The sequence below is a fragment of the Schistocerca serialis genome, chromosome 9 (genome assembly GCF_023864345.2).
Source record: "Schistocerca serialis cubense isolate TAMUIC-IGC-003099 chromosome 9, iqSchSeri2.2, whole genome shotgun sequence".
In the NCBI taxonomy this organism is placed as follows: domain Eukaryota; kingdom Metazoa; phylum Arthropoda; class Insecta; order Orthoptera; family Acrididae; genus Schistocerca; species Schistocerca serialis.
In genome coordinates, this window is record NC_064646.1 from 149,219,525 (window position 1) to 149,237,899 (window position 18,375).

Genomic DNA, 18,375 nt, shown 5'->3' on the forward strand with positions numbered 1-18,375 from the left:
TTATTATGATCAAGATATCGTCTTCATCACAATGTGATCCTTCTCAGAGACTTCCCCTTTTAAATGTAACTGTGAAGACATGTTCTAAAATGTCGATGTAGAAGCCCTAGATCGTGTTGTTTTGTTCAATTACTAAATGTTCTGCCTTGATTGCTAGTTACTGTTATTTCAGCGAAGATCCATACATGACACACTTTGGTAATTCCATCATATTTTTGAAAACACAGTATCTAAAGCACCTAAGAGCTAAGCTAGATGTTAACTATTCTGATCCACTGAACATCATAAAAAGAGGTGCAAAATCATGTAACTTCACAATAAAAATTTTCTCCCCAAAGCACACACATTACTTCGTCAGATCACTGCTTCCTTGTACAAATGTTACTGTCAGAGTGACAACTTCACTCAGTTCATGTTAGAAGAGACTACCAGATGGCGCCACAAGCAAACCGTCTAGCAGGCAATGCTAGCTTCTCGCTAAACACTGATTTCGGCAGTTTTGGTGATCCAGTCGAGAAAGGAGGTCACCCTGGCGAAAGCAGTTGGCGTCGGTGTGTGGCATCCCCCAGGTGACCCAAAGCTCGACACGCCGATCTGCTTGTAGCCTGTTGCCGTCTTGAGAACAAGTGCCCCGCCGCTGTCACCCTGCAATGCAAGCAGGTTTTGGTCAAATGTTTGAGCAGAGTGAAAACACGTCTGCCTACAAATTACACAATGAATGTTTGTCTGAAGTTTCGTAGCCATAGGAAGAGTGGAAAAATGGACAAATGGAGTCTCAAATTGTCCAGCATCAGGTCTAGTTTAGAAAAAAAAGTTTAATTGCTTGGAAGAAATCAGGGTGATTAAGAAAACTTTCATTAGTGATCTGAGGAAACATTGAAATTTTTGGCGGCGCGGGATTAGCCGTCTGAGGCGCTGCAGTCATGGACTGTGTGGCTAGTCCTGGCGGAGGTTCGAGTCCTCCCTCGGGCATGGGTGTGTGTGTTTGTCCTTAGGATAATTTAGGTTTAGTAGTGTGTAAGCTTAGGGACTGATGACCTTAGCAGTTAAATCCCATAAAATTTCACACACATTTGAACACTTTCATTAGAAATTTTTCGGGAACAGTTGCTGGTAGCTATACAATAATGTTTCAAAAAACTTCATCTCTTCAAGATCTATCTATTTTGCACATAACAAAATTGCTTTTCTGTGCTGTTTAAACATGAGAATGGTTTCCTGCGAATCAAGTACTACATTGAGTACAGAAGATGCTTGTAAATCAAATGAGGCGTCATTAAAATCATGCTTTCTGAACAAAACTTGAATATTAAAAGAATTGAAAAAAATGTCGGTAAAGTTTTTTCTGGGCCTGTTTGTATAAAAGTAGGAAATAGATTTGAGAAACATTTGACATGCTGTGACGGTACGTCACATAAATGGACATTTGGAGAAAGGGAAAGGAAGTTTTTGTTATGAGACGTGTGAATTATAAATTATTTCAAAACTGTGTACGTGCGCGCGATGTATAACAAATAGTAAAGAACGTAAGTTATTATTATCAAAACACAAATATCGATGTAATTAACAAAACACAGTTTCTTTTGGTATAATCTCTGTGTAACATAGGCCATGAAGATCAGAGACAATGCTTTGACTGAACTAGCTCTCCTGTTTTGTTTTGTCTAGCGGTAGGCCGCCATTGTGGTGCTGTCTGATAATTAACGTAAGTTTTATCTGTATTTTGAAAAATATAGTAGAAATTGTTATTAGAAAGTGTGTATTATTGATTTAATTGTCACCTCTCATGATCGCAACCATTAATTATAATTAACAAAGTTTTTGCAGAACTTCGCAGTACAGGGAGCTCATCTCCCCTAGCAGGATTTAGTCAGCCATTACGCTTATTGTATTATTTAATAAAAATATCATGTCATAATATTAAATGTAAATGCGAGAGACTACTCAGATTGATCCTTCATTAATTTAAAAGTTAAAAAGAGTCAAAATAGATTTCGTTTATTAATATTTAGAATACTGAGTGAGTTTAGTATGTTACATTTTGGCCGCCTAACGGCAGAGGAGATTCTCTCCAATTCTGCCTTGCAAATAATGAAAAAGAAAGATAAAAAAATCATTACATTACGCAATATCTCAATTAATCTTTGTGTACTTTGGTACATAAATAATCAGTAGCCCCTGAGACCCACATTAATAATTACAGTTTGCGTAAGAGTACACATTTTTTCTTTTCTAAATAGCAGCGCTCACGCAAACTATTTATTAGAAGGCCGTGAGTCACGCGCTGTGTTTAAAAAATATTATATCGTGCGTACTTCGGGGTAGCCGATGTCCGTACGAGTGTTATCGCGGTATAAGATAATTAAATGTCTCGTGCTAGCCCACAATATTTAAAGCTACCCCAACCAAAATCATAAAATATATAATTATAAAAATATACACTTATACCGTGATAATGCCTTTGAATCGGCAGAGGGGAAAGTGGAAAGAACAGCTAAAGTGCAGTGGCAAAGTATGTGGCATGTGGCTTTGTTTCATATCTCATATTTCTCAAAAACGTAGCTCATTAGCAAAACAAATTCTTTGTGTTGTTTATTATTTTTGGCGTGCTGAAGACATAGTAAAATTTGTATCTGGCGCAAACTGTCGCTATACAGACAGATCCAGATACATTTGCAGAGTTTCGTCACTCAGGTTGCCACATTATTCTGTCTTATTTAAGTTTGTAACAGAAAAAAGCCTTTCGCGCACGAATGTTGATCTGATCCATCTCTATCTTAACAGGAAGTGACTAGTTTTATGTCTCTTACTTTTCGTTCATTCTGGACAGTTTTGCCAATCACGCTATTTTTCATGAACGCGAAAGAAAAATGTGTTTGGCTGAAGATGATAACTGTCTCATACCGTACGGCAAGATGAGCACAATTACATAGTTATTGCTGGATGCACAATAGTTTTTTTAGCAACGTAAAAACTATTTTGCAAGTTATGATACATAAGTCAACTACATGAAAAATTTTCTGTACAAAGTCTTTTTCGTTGCATTAAATCACTTACTGACATGCTGTACGGGCACGTGTGTTAATCACTCCAGAAGTCATGTTAAACTATACAAGCTAGGTTAGCAGGCAAGTGATGATAAACGTTTTATATATCCAGGTAATGTGAATACTTTAGCTTGGACTTATTACCACGAGAAAGATGATGACTAATTTTATCATGTAAAATGAAATTTGTAGTGCAAGAGAAAGTTAAATGTGAATCCTGTGTGTGGAGGCGTAAAAACTTTGAATGAGCTTTCTAACTGTTTCACTGTGCTAAATATTATAAACACATAGACTGAATGAATTTAATTCATTTTATGTGAACGATCCGTCGGTTTAATAGGAGGTTGACCATTAATCTAATACATTACAGTCTTAACAAAAAAAAAAAAAAAAAAAAAATCATGCATTCAGAAGTACTTGAGCTGTCCTGTGTGAAATGATGCAACACACACTTAAAATTTTTCATTGATGGAGGAAAGCATAAGAGCTATGAGGCTACCGTATATGCCAAAGATTTCTAAATCTGTGTGTGTATGTGTGCTCACCTAATTTTGATAAAGAGAAACCAGATCGTTCATATACTTTTTTTAAATATGTTTTCAATTCAGGAGAGAAGACTTACGTAAATTTTTGATGTACAAAATTGTAGTATAAATGGATACTTTTGAATATGGCGGACTATACGTAATGATTGGCCTGCATCGTTTTAGAAGCTGTCAGAGGCTGTTTTATTTTAATTATGGCCAAAACGTTGCCCCACCATCACCAGCTTGCGTTTCTAAGCGCTGTGATTAGCTGTTTCATTGTTATCGAATGCTAAAAGAAAAACATATCTCGTCATCGTCATCTTGCAGTTCTAAAAGTCTCGCCTTCGTCATCTTATAGCTGTTTAATTTCTCGCCCACTCATGGATAAGTTAAACAGCTAGTTCCAGCTTGATTTGCACCTAGCACTTTCCATCTGAGGTGAAATGCAACCGGGATTGCTATCACACTTTGCGTACATCCGTTCATAATTGACTAATCGCATAACCAATTGGAGCAGATCTGATGAGGTGAGAGAGTTTTTATTTTACAGAAGTGTGCAGTAGGAATATTAAGATGAGTTGGAACATACTGGCAGATTAGAACTATGTTGCTGCACTTCAATACGGTGTTGACCCACCCTTAGCCTTGATGACAGCTTCCACTATCGCACTCATATGTTCAACCAGGTGCTGGAAGGTTTCTTGGGGAATGGCAGCCCACTCTTCACTGAGTGCTGCACTGAAGAGAGGTATCGATGTCGATCGGTGAGGCCTGGCACGAAGTTGGCGTTCCAAAGCATCCCAAGTACTCAGACCAGGACTCTGTGCAGGCTACTCCTTTTCAGGGATGTTAGTGTCTTGTAACCACTCCGCCACAGGCAGTGCACTGTGAACAAGTGCTCGATTGTGTTGAAAGATGCAATCACCATCCCCGAATTGCTCTTCAACAGTGGAAGCAAGAATGTGCTTAAAACATCAATGTAGGCCTGTGATAGTGCCACGCAAAACAAGAAGCCCCTTTCATGAAAAACACGATCACACCATAACACCATCGCTTCCGAATTTTACTGTTGGCACTACACACGCTGGCATAAGACGTTCACCAGGCATTCGCCATACACACCCTGCCATCGGATCGCCACATTGTGAACCGTGATTCGTCACTCCAGATAACATTTTTGCACTGTTCAATCGTCCAATGTTTACGCTCCTTACACCAAGCGAGGCGTAATTTGGCATTTACTGGCGTGAGGTGTTGCTAATGAGCAGCTGCTCGACCATGAAATCCAAGTTTTCTCACCTTCCTCCTAACTGTCATAATACTTGCAGTGGATCCTGAAGCATTTTGGAATTCCTGTGTGATGGTCTGGATAGATGCTTGCCTATTACACATTACGTCCCTCTTCAACTGTCGGCCTGTACGATTTTGTGCTGTACGTGTCGTGGAACCTTCGCTATCTGGGGGGAAGCGCTCCACTGGCTGAACAATCCGAACGCGGCTCAAGGCCGCCCCTCGCTGTTTTACTTTCGTCAGTACCTCATCGCCTACCTTACAAACTTTGGCTTTGCAGTGCATAATTTTAAACTGTCAGAAAGTTTCGTTTCACCACACACTCCACCGCAGAGTGAAACTTCATTCTGGTTACGAAAAGTTGATAACGAGACATGTTGCAGAAATCTCTTCAAGGACCTAGTACCATAACATTAAACTGCTTAATGCTATTTGTGGTAAATAACAGAAGTGGATGAAACATAAAAATTGCAGTACACGACAGTGCGACCCTCTAGCACTCCCCTGAGGTACATCCGAAGTTACTTCCGCATCTGTCGATTTCTTCTCTTTGGAACAATGTGTCGGGCTTTTTTTCTGTTTAAAGCAGATAAAAAATCTGCTTAATGGACTCTGTCTCCATTTCTTCCAAGCTAAGTACGTAAGCGTGGACCAGATGTAACTTAAATTTGAAGAAACAGTATTGACGGCAGTTGAATGTAAGGTCAATTTCTGTACTCTGCCCCTGCATCTCTGCTCTAAGCGCGAGCATTCTTGTTGTAAATCCAGTTAAACGTAATGTACTGCGAATTGTATCTCGTTCCTTATTCGTCGATCTTTGTTCCTAAATCAGCACCTGCAGTAGATTGTAAAATGCATCGTGAACTGAAGTGTAACGAGCCCGTGTTCCTGAAACGACCTCACTTTGTGTGCTTACAGTTTCTTTGACCTCCGAAGATACCTGCTTAACCATTGCACGCATTCCTTGTACCACATTTTGCCTGCCATCTGTTGATTTCATACCGGTCCTCGTATCCGGCACATCAGATAAGCGTCAAACTATAGATTGAGCTTCTGTAACTCTTAAGTGCTTGTTTTCCATTAACCAAACATCGCCGTTCTCTTGGCCTCCGCTACCTAGCTCTCCTGACTTCCAGGTGGCTACTGTTGCTTTGTATTTCAAAAAACTTTTGTGCCTGCGATTCTCTACACCTATACATATCATGAGCAGCCAGGATTCGACACCGCAAATCTTTTGGTAAACATTAGACAGGAAATATTTAATGTGTATGTGTAATATTCTCTTACAGGAACGTCGTAATTTCTGTACTGCAGAGAGAGTGCAGTATCGAAAAATTGCAACATTTTAGCCGCGTCGTATTCTAGAGGAGCAACCGAAAACTCTTTTACGAATTACGAAGCACAAAAAAATCTAATACTGCTTTATAACTGGACGAAAACACTTCTGTTTTGCACACACACACACACACACACCTATTATTCACTTTGATTAAAATTTAGCACCTCTCCAAAAACACGTTACAAGTTTCTAGAAAATGGTTCAAATGACTCTGAGCAGTATGGGACTTAACATCTGAGGTCATCAGTCCCCTAGAAGTTAGAACTACTTAAACGTGACTAACCTAAGGACATCACACACACCCATGCCCGAGGCAGGATTCGAACCTGCGACCGTAGCGGTCGCGCAGTTCCTGACTGAAGCGCCTAGAACCGCTCGGCCACAGCGGTCGGCCAAGTTTCTAGAATACGACACCGCTACAATGTTGCAATTTTTCAACACTGCACTCTCTTTGCAGTACAGAAATTGGACATTCCTGTAAGAGAATATTAAACATTAAATATTTCCTGTCTAATGTTTACCAAAAGATTTGCGGTGTAGAATCCTGCCAGGCGTCGCCAGATAAAAGTTCTTCTTACAACGAGGATAAATACCATTCTTAACGCAATATGAATAACTGACTGCCAAGTCGTCTGAGATTTAGTGAATATTAATTGATTGTTAGTCCTAGTCTCCAGTGGTTAGATATTACAGGAAAATGGGAAGCAAACGGGCATGTACGTTGGGGTGAAGCTTAAAACTAATCAGCTGCATTATGAATATTTATATCACAGATGAAGCATATTTCATGAGTTAAAATATCTCAACTATGTGACAAATATGCCTCTCAAAGACCGGAAAAGTAAAAAAGGAAACCTATATCTCAGCTGATTGAAGAAGTAAACAGCTCATGAATCTCAGAGGCGCTGCACATCGGGCATACAAACAGCGTCCCACGCCTGAAAATCGTGGTACGTACAAACGGAAACGGAGCAGAGCCAGTCAAGCTGTGACAAATGCAAAACTCAGGCGCGTCCATACATGAACCGACAACAGAAGCTTCCCATTGATGCACGAGAGGCAACTTCTATGAGCTTCTTAGATTTCAGCATGGCGTTCGACCATGACATTTTACTTGCCGAACTTATCAGCCCAAATTTCTCGCTAAGTACTGTGCAATGATTTCACTCATTCTCGATTCTCGCCAGCAGTCCATCATGTTCGTGTCCATAAAGTCAAAAAGTAGACAGTTAGAATCAGTCTTCTCCCAATGTTCGGTATTAGGTTCTATATGCTTTTCACTGTACGGTAAAGCTCAACACATCCAAAACCCAAGCGGTACTAATTGGTCATTCTAGGCTCATTAGCCAGGAATATCTGGAATCCCTATCATCTTTAACCCTAAATGGGACAAATATCAACTTCCCTCCTTCATCAAATAGTCTGCGAGTAATAACAGACGAAAATCTAAATTGGTCTGAGCACGTAACTGCAACGTGCACAAAGGCATCAGCATCTCTCCATGCTTTACAAAAATATAAAAATTTCTTCCCTCTTGATCTGAAAATGAAACTTCTACAAGCACTTAAACTTACAACTGTTGATTAGAGTGATATTATCCTGCAAGACCTTTTTAAAGTAAGCTTACTGCTTCTGGAACTGGTTATGGGTGTCTGTGTTCGTTATATCTGTGATATTCGACACTTTGATCGTGTTTCACCACATCTACCCACGCTGCGTTCAAACAATCGCAGAGATTTTCATACTGTCTCTCTACCCTTATGCGTGATCACTGTCTCTCATATCTCTCATCGACTTTAACGCTCTTACCTGAACAACACTGCAGAAACACTCATTCTACACTCGTTTCCGTTCCACTCCACAGTTCAGCCATCATCCTGAAGTCCTTCTCAGTAGCAGAAACCTGACTTTAGAACATCCTCCTACATAAAATTAGAGAACTAAATAGAATCTCCAGCTTGAAAGACAGGTAATGAAATACCTAATTAAGCAACAATAAGGATTACCATTGTCCCTGTGCTTCTAGCTCCCCTTGTGCATCCCTCTTCCCAATTTGATCTTTCTCATTCCCCAATATTCTTAGCAGATGTATTCATCTTAAATCTCCTGTTCCCAGAACTCGCTATATCAGAAAACATCTATTTAGTATACCTATAAATTCCTCTTATACGAGTATCTGCCACTATAATTATTGTTGTTATATCACAATTATTATTGCTATTATCAGTATTAGCAGCAGCTGCTGCAGTAGTACAAGGAGTGATAGTATTGACGATATTAGTTCATAGCCAGTATAATGTAGTCACACTACCTCTTCAGACAATTAAATCATTTTAATACTAGTTGTCATATCAAAATTGTTATTTCTTAAGTAAATATGATGTAAAAAAGTACTGTATGTGGGAAACAATGATCCAATATCAGAGAGGGGCCTATGGTCCTAATCAGATCGGGTTCAACAAATAAATAAAATAAATAAATAAATACTCCCCCCCCCCCCTTAACCATGGACCTTGCCATTGGTGGGGAGGCTTGCGTGCCTCAGCGATACAGATAGCCGTACCGTAGGTGCAACCACAACGGAGGGGTATCTGTTGAGAGGCCAGACAAACGTGTGGTTCCTGAAGAGGGGCAGCAGCCTTTTCAGTAGTTGCAAGGGCAACAGTCTGGATGATTGACTGATCTGGCCTTGTAACAATAACCAAAACGGCCTTGCTGTGCTGGTACTGCGAACGGCTGAAAGCAAGGGGAAACTACAGCCGTAATTTTTCCCGAGGGCATGCAGCTTTACTGTATGATTACATGATGATGGCGTCCTCTTGGGTAAAATATTCCGGAGGTAAAATAGTCCCCCATTCGGATCTCCGGGCGGGGACTACTCAAGAGGATGTCGTTATCAGGAGAAAGAAAACTGGCGTTCTACAGATCGGAGCGTGGAATGTCAGATCCCTTAATCGGGCAGGTAGGTTAGAAAATTTAAAAAGGGAAATGGATAGGTTGAAGTTAGATATAGTGGGAATTAGTGAAGTTCGGTGGCGGGAGGAACAAGACTTCTGGTCAGGTGACTACAGGGTTATGAACACAAAATCAAATAGGGGTAATGCAGGAGTAGGTTTAATAATGAATAGGAAAATAGGAATGCGGGTAAGCTACTACAAACAGCATAGTGAACGCATTATTGTGGCCAAGATAGATACGAAGCCCACATCTACTACAGTAGTACAAGTTTATATGCCAACTAGCTCTGCAGATGACGAAGAAATTGAAGAAATGTATGATGAAATAAAAGAAATTATTCAGATTGTGAAGGGAGACGACAAATTTAATAGTCATGGGTGACTGGAATTCGAGTGTAGGAAAAGGGAGAGAAGGAAACATAGTAGGTGAATATGGATTGGGGACAGAAATGAAAGAGGAAGCCGCTTGGTAGAATTTTGCACAGAGCACAACATAATCATAACTAACACTTGGTTTAAGAATCATGAAAGAAGGTTGTATACATGGAAGAACCCTGGAGATGCTAAAAGGTATCAGATAGATTATATAATGGTAAGACAGAGATTTTGGAACGAGGTTTTAAATTGTAAGACATTTCCAGGGGCAGATGTGGACTCTGACCACAATCTATTGGTTATGACCTGTAGATTAAAACTGAAGAAACTGCAAAAAGGTGGGAATTTAAGGAGATGGGACCTGGATAAACTAAAAGAACCAGAGGTTGTACAGAGATTCAGGGAGAGCATAAGGGAGCAATTGACAGGAATGGAAGTAGAAGAAGAATGGGTAGCTTTGAGGGATGAAGTAGTGAAGGCAGCAGAGGATCAAGTAGGTAAAAAGACGAGGGCTAGTAGAAATCCTTGGGTAACGGAAGAAATATTGAATTTAATTGATGAAAGGAGAAAATATAAAAATGCAGTAAGTGAAACAGGCAAAAAGGAATACAAACGTCTCAAAAATGAGATCGACAGGAAGTGCAAAATGGCTAAGCAGGGATGGCTAGAGGACAAATGCAAGGATGTAGAGGCCTATCTCACTTGGGGGAAGATAGATACCGCCAACAGGAAAATTAAAGAGACCTTTGGAGATAAGAGAATGAATATCAAGAGCTCAGATGGAAACCCAGTTCTAAGCAAAGAAGGGAAAGCAGAAAGGTGGAAGGAGTATATAGAGGGTCTATACAAGGGCGATGTACTGGAGGACAATATTATGGAAATGGAAGAGGATGTAGATGAAGATGAAATGGGAAATACGATACTGCGTGAAGAGTTTGACAGAGCACTGAAAGACCTGAGTCGAAACAAGGCCCCGGAGTAGACAATATTCCATTGGAACTACTGACGGCCGTGGGAGAGCCAGTCCTGACAAAACTCTACCATCTGGTGAGCAAGATGAATGAAACAGGCGAAATACCCTCAGACTTCAAGAAGAATATAATAATTCCAATCCCAAAGAAAGCAGGTGTTGACAGATGCGAAAATTACCGAACTATCAGCTTAATAAGTCACAGCTGCAAAATATTAACACGAATTCTTTACAGACGAATGGAAAAACTAGTAGAAGCCAACCTCGGGGAAGATCAGTTTGGATTCCGTAGAAACACTGGAACACGTGAGGCAATACTTACCTTACGACTTATCTTAGAAGAAAGATTAAGGAAAGGCAAACCTACGTTTCTAGCATTTGTAGACTTAGAGAAAGCTTTTGACAATGTTGACTGGAATACTCTCTTTCAAATTCTAAAGGTGGCAGGGGTAAAATACAGGGAGCGAAAGGCTATTTACAATTTGTACAGAAACCAGATGGCAGTTATAAGAGTCGAGGGACATGAAAGGGAAGCAGTGGTTGGGAAGGGAGTAAGACAGGGTTGTAGCCTCTCCCTGATGTTGTTCAATCTGTATATTGAGCAAGCAGTAAAGGAAACAAAAGAAAAATTCGGAGTAGGTATTAAAATTCATGGAGAAGAAATAAAAACTTTGAGGTTCGCCGATGACATTGTAATTCTGTCAGAGACAGCAAAGGACTTGGAAGAGCAGTTGAATGGATTGGACAGTGTCTTGAAAGGAGGATATAAGATGAACATCAACAAAAGCAAAACAAGGATAATGGAATGTAGTCTAATTAAGTCGGGTGATGCTGAGGGAATTAGATTAGGAAATGAGACACTTAAAGTAGTAAAGGAGTTTTGCTATTTGGGGAGCAAAATAACTGATGATGGTCGAAGTAGAGAGGATATAAAATGTAGGCTGGCAATGGCAAGGAAAGCGTTTCTGAAGAAGAGAAATTTGTTAAGATCCAGTATTGATTTAAGTGTCAGGAAGTCATTTCTGAAAGTATTCGTATGGAGTGTAGCCATGTATGGAAGTGAAACATGGACGATAAATAGTTTTGGCAAGAAGAGAATAGAAGCTTTCGAAATGTGGTGCTACAGAAGAATGCTGAAGATTAGATGGGTATATCACATAACTAATGAGGAAGTATTGAATAGGATTGGGGAGAAGAGAAGTTTGTGGCACAACTTGACCAGAAGAAGGGATCGGTTGGTAGGACATGTTCTGAGGCACCAAGGGATCACCAATTTAGTATTGGAGGGCAGCGTGGAGGGTAAAAATCGTAGGGGGAGACCAAGAGATGAATACACTAAGCAGATTCAGAAGGATGTAGGTTGCAGTAGGTACTGGGAGATGAAAAAGCTTGCACAGGATAGAGTAGCATGGAGAGCTGCATCAAACCAGTCTCAGGACTGAAGACCACAACAACAACAACAAATAAATACTCCTGGAAGAGCAGCTACATGGAGCACACGTGAGAGACACTAAACCTCTGGTTCCATGTGGACTAACGATAGTAACATAACGGACTTGCAATTACTCACACACAAAGATTTTGAAGAAAAATATACCAATTTCCATTAATAAACGAATAATCAAAGATTACCCATGACTCACAGTGGAAAGAATCACGATAACTGACTGGGCACGTGATAAATTAAGTGAATAATGACAGATTAAAGAGCGAATTTGGTTCCATATGAATTATTGTAAAATTATTCTAGTACTCGCTAGAATCCCACACTGTCCCTAACGACTGAATTTAATCGTAGTTATAGAGAGACCTCTCAAAATCGAACTAATTCCCATTAAAAAATCACATCGCACTTGATCACAGAGCGGCAACTGCTGGCTGCGTCTCACTTCTTCTGAAGCCATGTAAGTAATTTGCGGATCTGAACTGGCTCACCTCTGGATACAGATATCCGCAACCGGGTATCTATAGAGAACTTCAGAGAAAGTTTAAGAAATTTTAATTGGGGAGATGTATATAATGAGCCACATGCTAATGATAAAAGCAACATATTTCTTGATAAATTTATATCCCTTTTTGAACATTTTTGCCTAAAAAGATAAATGTAACACCAAACAGTTTTCAAAGAGACCTAGGATTACTACAGGTATTAAAGTATCTTCAGAGAGAAAAAGAAAATTGTACGAGACAGCAAGAATTAATAAGGACCCAGAAGTAATTTTACACCATAAATTTATTGTAACATGCTAAGAAAAGTTGTTAGAAAACCGAAAAATATGTGTATTAGGGATGAAATTAACAATTCGGTCAATAAAACAAAATCAGTATGCAATGTTGTTAGAGGAGAGACAGGAAAAGTAACCACTGGGATAGGTAGCATTACTATTGAAGAGAACTAGACCATCTTAACCAACAGTACACAAGTACCTAATGTATTTAACAACCATTTCTTAAGTGTAGGCGAAAAAATTTGTGAACATAGCTCAAAAGAAAGAGGCAAGCAGTACATGGAAGAGTCAGTTTTGGGAAATCCTTGTCAGATTAATTTTCGTCTAACAACCTTTTGTGAAATAAGGAAAATCATTAAATCTTTGAGAAATAAATGTTCTGTTGGGGTAGGTGCCATCTCTAACAATATATTGAAACAATGTGGAGCAGTTACAGCTGATGTTCTGTCACATCTGTAATGCATCACTAACTCAAGGTATTTTCCGAGATAGGTTGAAATATGCCACTGCCAAGCCTCTCTACAAAAAAGGGGACACCACAGATGTCAATAATTACCGACCAGTATCCTTGCTTATAACATTTTCAAAAATCGTTGAGAAAGTAATGTACTCAAGGGTGATTAGCCATCTCAACAGTAATAGGTTAGTAAACCACAGTTTGGATTTCAAAAATTCTGTTCTACTGAAACAGCACTATACAGTTTCACTGCCCACATAATCGAGTCATTATACAATTATATGTCAGCAACCGGAATTTTCTGTGACTTATCCAAAGCATTTGATCGTGTGAAGCATGACATTATGTTACAGAAATTACAATTATATAGCATAAACGGAACAGCATATGAGTGGTTCAATTCAAATCTACAGAACAGGAAACAAAAAGTTTCTTTTCATGATTTAAGTGATTTAAGGAAGTTTCTCACTTCATCTAACTGGGGTGCTATTATATTAGGTGTTCCACAGGGTTCGATCATGGGTCCCCTTCTGTTCATGATATATGTGAACGACCTCCCTTCTTATCTGAAACAAGAAGCTTAACTAACACTGTTTGTTGATGATACAAGCATCATTACTAATCCAGTAAAAGAGACTCCAATAGAAAATGATACAAATAATGTCTTTGGAAAAATTATTGATTGGTTTTGTGCAAATGGGCTTGCTCTGAACTTTGAAAAAACACAGTACATCGAATTTTCTTCTGCAAAAAGTACAGTTCCTTCAATAAACATAACACATTAACAGAAGTCTATAGCCAGGGTAGAGCATACTAACTTTTTGGATGCACATATAGACGACCATCTTAATTGGGTTGGGTTGGTTGGGGGAGGAGACCAAGCAGCGAGGTCATCGGTCTGATCGGTTTAGGGAAGGAAGGCGGCTGTGCCCTTTCAAAGAAACCATCCCGGCATTTTCCTGGAGCGATTTAAGGAAAAACCCAAACCAGGATGGCCGAAAGCAGGATTGAACGGTCGTCCTCAGGAATGCGAGTCCAGTGAGAACCTTAATGGCAAAATTCATATTTTGTATCTCCTAATGTGATTAGGTTCTGCATCTTTTGTGATCAGAATAATTGTTAATTTTGAGGACATAGAAATTAGCAAGCTAATATACTTTGCATACATTAACTCTCTGATGTCATATGGAATAATATTTTGGGGTGACACAACACTTGAGCAAAAATTATTCACTGCTCGAAAGAAAGTGGTTAGAATAGTATGTAGGGCTTATAGCCGCCCATCTTCTAGGCATCTGTTTAAAAGGTTAGGAATCGCTATGACAGCTTCACAGTACATTTACTGAGTAATGAAATTTGTTCTTAACAACATGGACCAGTTTAAAAACAACAGTGACATTCATGATCATAATACCAGAAGAAAGAGAGACTTACACTATCCTCTACATAACCTATCTTTGGCGCAGAAAGGGGAAAAATTTGCTGCTGTAAGACTTTTCGATAAATTACAAGATGAAATAAAATATCTGACAGACACCAATAACAGTTTCAAAAATAAATTCAAATCATATCTCCTTGACTACTCCTTCTACACCATAGCTGAATTCTTGAATAGGAATAAAAAAAATCTACAGGTATAACATATGCGTTTTGTGCCATTTAAGGGAAAGAGGTAGGTAACAAAAATATTAAGGTATTTTTTATTTAATTTTTAAAAATAAACCTTGATTCACGTGTGCATTTCTTACCCACTTGACACATTCCACAACATGACGGTTTCCGTGAGACTGATCAATAGAACACGTAACTAATTAGATGGGGGCACACTGACCAATCACTAAGATGCTAACTAACTTGGTGGGGGCACACTGAAATGCTTTTGTCAGTATGAGCAGACGTTTTTACCAACCAGAAGACCGGAGAGGAACACCTGATCCTTTCAGCCTAAAATTTTCCACTTGTTTCAGTAGCTGAAGCTTTGAAGACAGCGTTCCATTGCTTGCTTTCGAAATGACCAACTGCACGGCCGCGTGCCTGGGCACACACAGACGTATGTGGCCACACAGTGTCAGCCTGTCGCTCCAGAGCTGGCTTCGAAATTCGAAAATAACATCCAACTGTCTTCCCAGGCTCCTACTGCAAAGCTAAACCTAGAACAACCGCCTGAATTTGCCTAGTTGCGTGCACTTGTCATTACACCCACATTCATTCAAAATGAGCCTGTACCCATGCTTGTGGCAGGTGGTTATAGATACGTAGTTACTGTCAGTTGTAATTAAGAGGAGAATAAACATACACATATCCAGTTTCTCCTGCGTGATCTTCCTTATTGGCATCAAACATATGAGTATGAAAAACATGAATAGATACAGGCAGAGAAAAGATGCTGTGATGAATTTGATGAAGAAGAACCACCAAAATTATACGAGAGGTGACTCGATTGACGCCTTTCAAATGCAGCTTTTGACACAGTAGTATAAGATAAAATGATATCTGCAAAATACTTCAGTTAGTGGATACATTTCCGCGAAACATGGAACAGACTTTAGTTGTAGTGGATTTATGGGAGGGGAACCTGCTTGCTCCCAGACATGAAGGTGTTTAGAATGGCACACTGCTGGACAACCAAGCTCCGGATAACTTATAGGTGGCGTTTCTAGAAACAGGTTCGAGGGACCCGACTCAAGGCTTGCTTTGCCCTATATGTCGGCGATAATGGTAAATAATTTGGCGTAAGGACAAGAAGAACACAACGACCCTGCATAATGCGAAGTTTAAAAGATGGCAAACTAGCCAGTATTCAGGAATGCACTGGAATACTGTTCAGAGAGTATATTGTTGGAGAGTGGAAATGCGGGCAAAGAGAGAATTACGCCAGAGCAACGAATGTTTCTACAAACTGATCTGACTGGCAAGACAAACAATCCAAACTTATCAGTCAGATGAGTCTACTCGCCGAGAGAACATCCTGCAGGATGCAAGTGGAGAGACATCCCATGTTATGGAACGCTTGCAGTGATTACTTTGGTGAGGCTCATGGATGCCTGCTGGTAGGTGATACAATTTTATTTGTGCAAAAGCGACCTCAATCAGTCAAAATTATCACTGGCAGACACAGAGGTCATGCCACTCCATTCACATTTGCTGCCAAGAAACTCTGCTACCACAGGTGCCCAGCGCCATGAACCTCTCAATGGCAACTCACCATCGCAATGGAGAGTAGGTACGAAATGCGCTACATCACATCCGTGACAAGTCTAGGATGACTAACGTCCAGGAACGTGGTCCTGAAATAATTGTCAACACAATGAGCATATTACTATTTACTTCTTTTATCACAGCATGTGATGGAGAAGTTTTAATTGATTTGACAGTAAGCTTTGTAAATGGCCGCTGCAGTAAATCTATGAGTATATATAATTCATAAGAGATATATTTTATGGAAATAAAAGCGATTATAAAACAATCTCTTTGTGTTCCCCAACCTGGAGCACTAACTCCTGTTATTTGTTGCAAATGTCACAGAATAAGCAGGCTGCAATTAATTTTTATTAGTATCACGATGTCAGGCTATTTCATAGCCATATAAATTGCTTCCCATTGTATCTCTTAATAGATGTATAGAGGAACCGTATTGAACGGTTTAACCTCCCTTAAGTTCTTTCTCATTGATTTCTCCTAAAAGTTACAGATCAATCACAACTAACTGCACTGCTAACTAGCTGCACCTCTGGGCTGCATTATGTGACATGTCCGTAGGAGCAACAGTAAGCGGAACTGAACAGTTTGACTCAGCTAACAATAGGAATTATTGGATATTCTTTGAAATAACTGTATGTAATGTTGAGTAATTGCATGTTTGATTATTAACAGCTCTTCAATCTCACAGTTAACGCCATGTTGAGGAACTCTTAAGAGAATGTGTTGATAAGTAGTAAGTTACCAGAACGAAACACACATTCTACTCACCTGGCAGACGTCAGAGTAATCGCTGTTGGCGCACAATGTACTTTTAAGAATAACGCCTGGGTAATAGTAACCCAAACATGTTTTATACGATACGACTTCAAGCTCAGTCCACATTAGAATCTCAGAACAGGCTGAATCTATAATCAAAATATTTTTATCATATCGTATTAGTGTTTTCATAACAACAAGAGAATCCATTTACTATATCCTAAATAATTTAATAAAATCGACTCAAAAGTATTCGATCTGGAAGGATCTATGATTAATGAAATGAAGAGTCTCATTAACAATCACTGCATTACTCATTTCGGTTAGGTCAGTTACTAAATTCAGTCTTTCACAAGCTATTTCGCTATGCCCTAAAACGAGTCACACTTCATGCTATCAATACATTAGATTTGTTTTTGTATCTAGCTACATACTGAAATTGACATGCGAATTGGTACCACAGAGATGCATATTTAACTTCATTAACATCACAACATATATTAGCCTCCTACATGACACCTAATACTAATAACACATCTCAAACCTTTAGAAGGAAAGTAAAAATGTAAATCTACTTCACAGGTCTACTCTAAAATTTTTTCACTGGAATGCAAGAAGTTTCCCAGAGTAAACACTTGCTGGCTAATTGAATATTGTCTTACGTAACTCCTGTTATTTGGTTTCTGCTTTTATTAAGAGCTGTATTGTAGACTGATTAAAGGTTTACTATAGAATGTTATAGTTAATATTTTTAATAGTCAGTATTACTAATTTATGATGAATTATTTTGACCAACTTTATTAGAAAATATACTGCCTGCTGAAGAGGAAACTATAATCGTAATGAATGAACAATTCATTCTCTATCTCTATAACATACATAGATTTTTCGTAGGTTATTCACGAAAGAATATTTTACCAAAGAGCTCAAGTGAGTGTAAACGATATAACTACTACAATACAATAATTAGTTACATGACTAACAATGGTATAGAGTGCTAAGGTAGCAATAGCTCATTGTCCATTTCTACCACATACATTCTTTTTTCCTCAGAGCTCACGTATGCAAGAATATATTACCAGAATACACTATTGTGTCAAAATGATTAAAATATAAAAACGGAATAATTTTTTGCATGATGAACAATGATATATAGTTAACGCAACTGTATCTATTTGTTTGCGAATATTCGGTAATTTCCAGAATGAAATTTTCACTCTGCAGCGGA

At 39.1% G+C, this 18,375-nt stretch overlaps 1 protein-coding gene across 1 annotated transcript in view; it reads right to left on the reverse strand.

The window, feature by feature from the left end:
* Positions 1-477: 477 nt before the first annotated feature.
* LOC126419431 (uncharacterized) overlaps positions 478-18,375 on the reverse strand; it is a 48,802-nt gene continuing 30,904 nt past the window's right edge. Inside the window, exon 3 of the mRNA XM_050086620.1 lies at positions 478-645. Within this exon, the coding sequence (XP_049942577.1) occupies positions 478-645 (168 nt within the window). The remainder of the gene's footprint in view (positions 646-18,375) is intronic.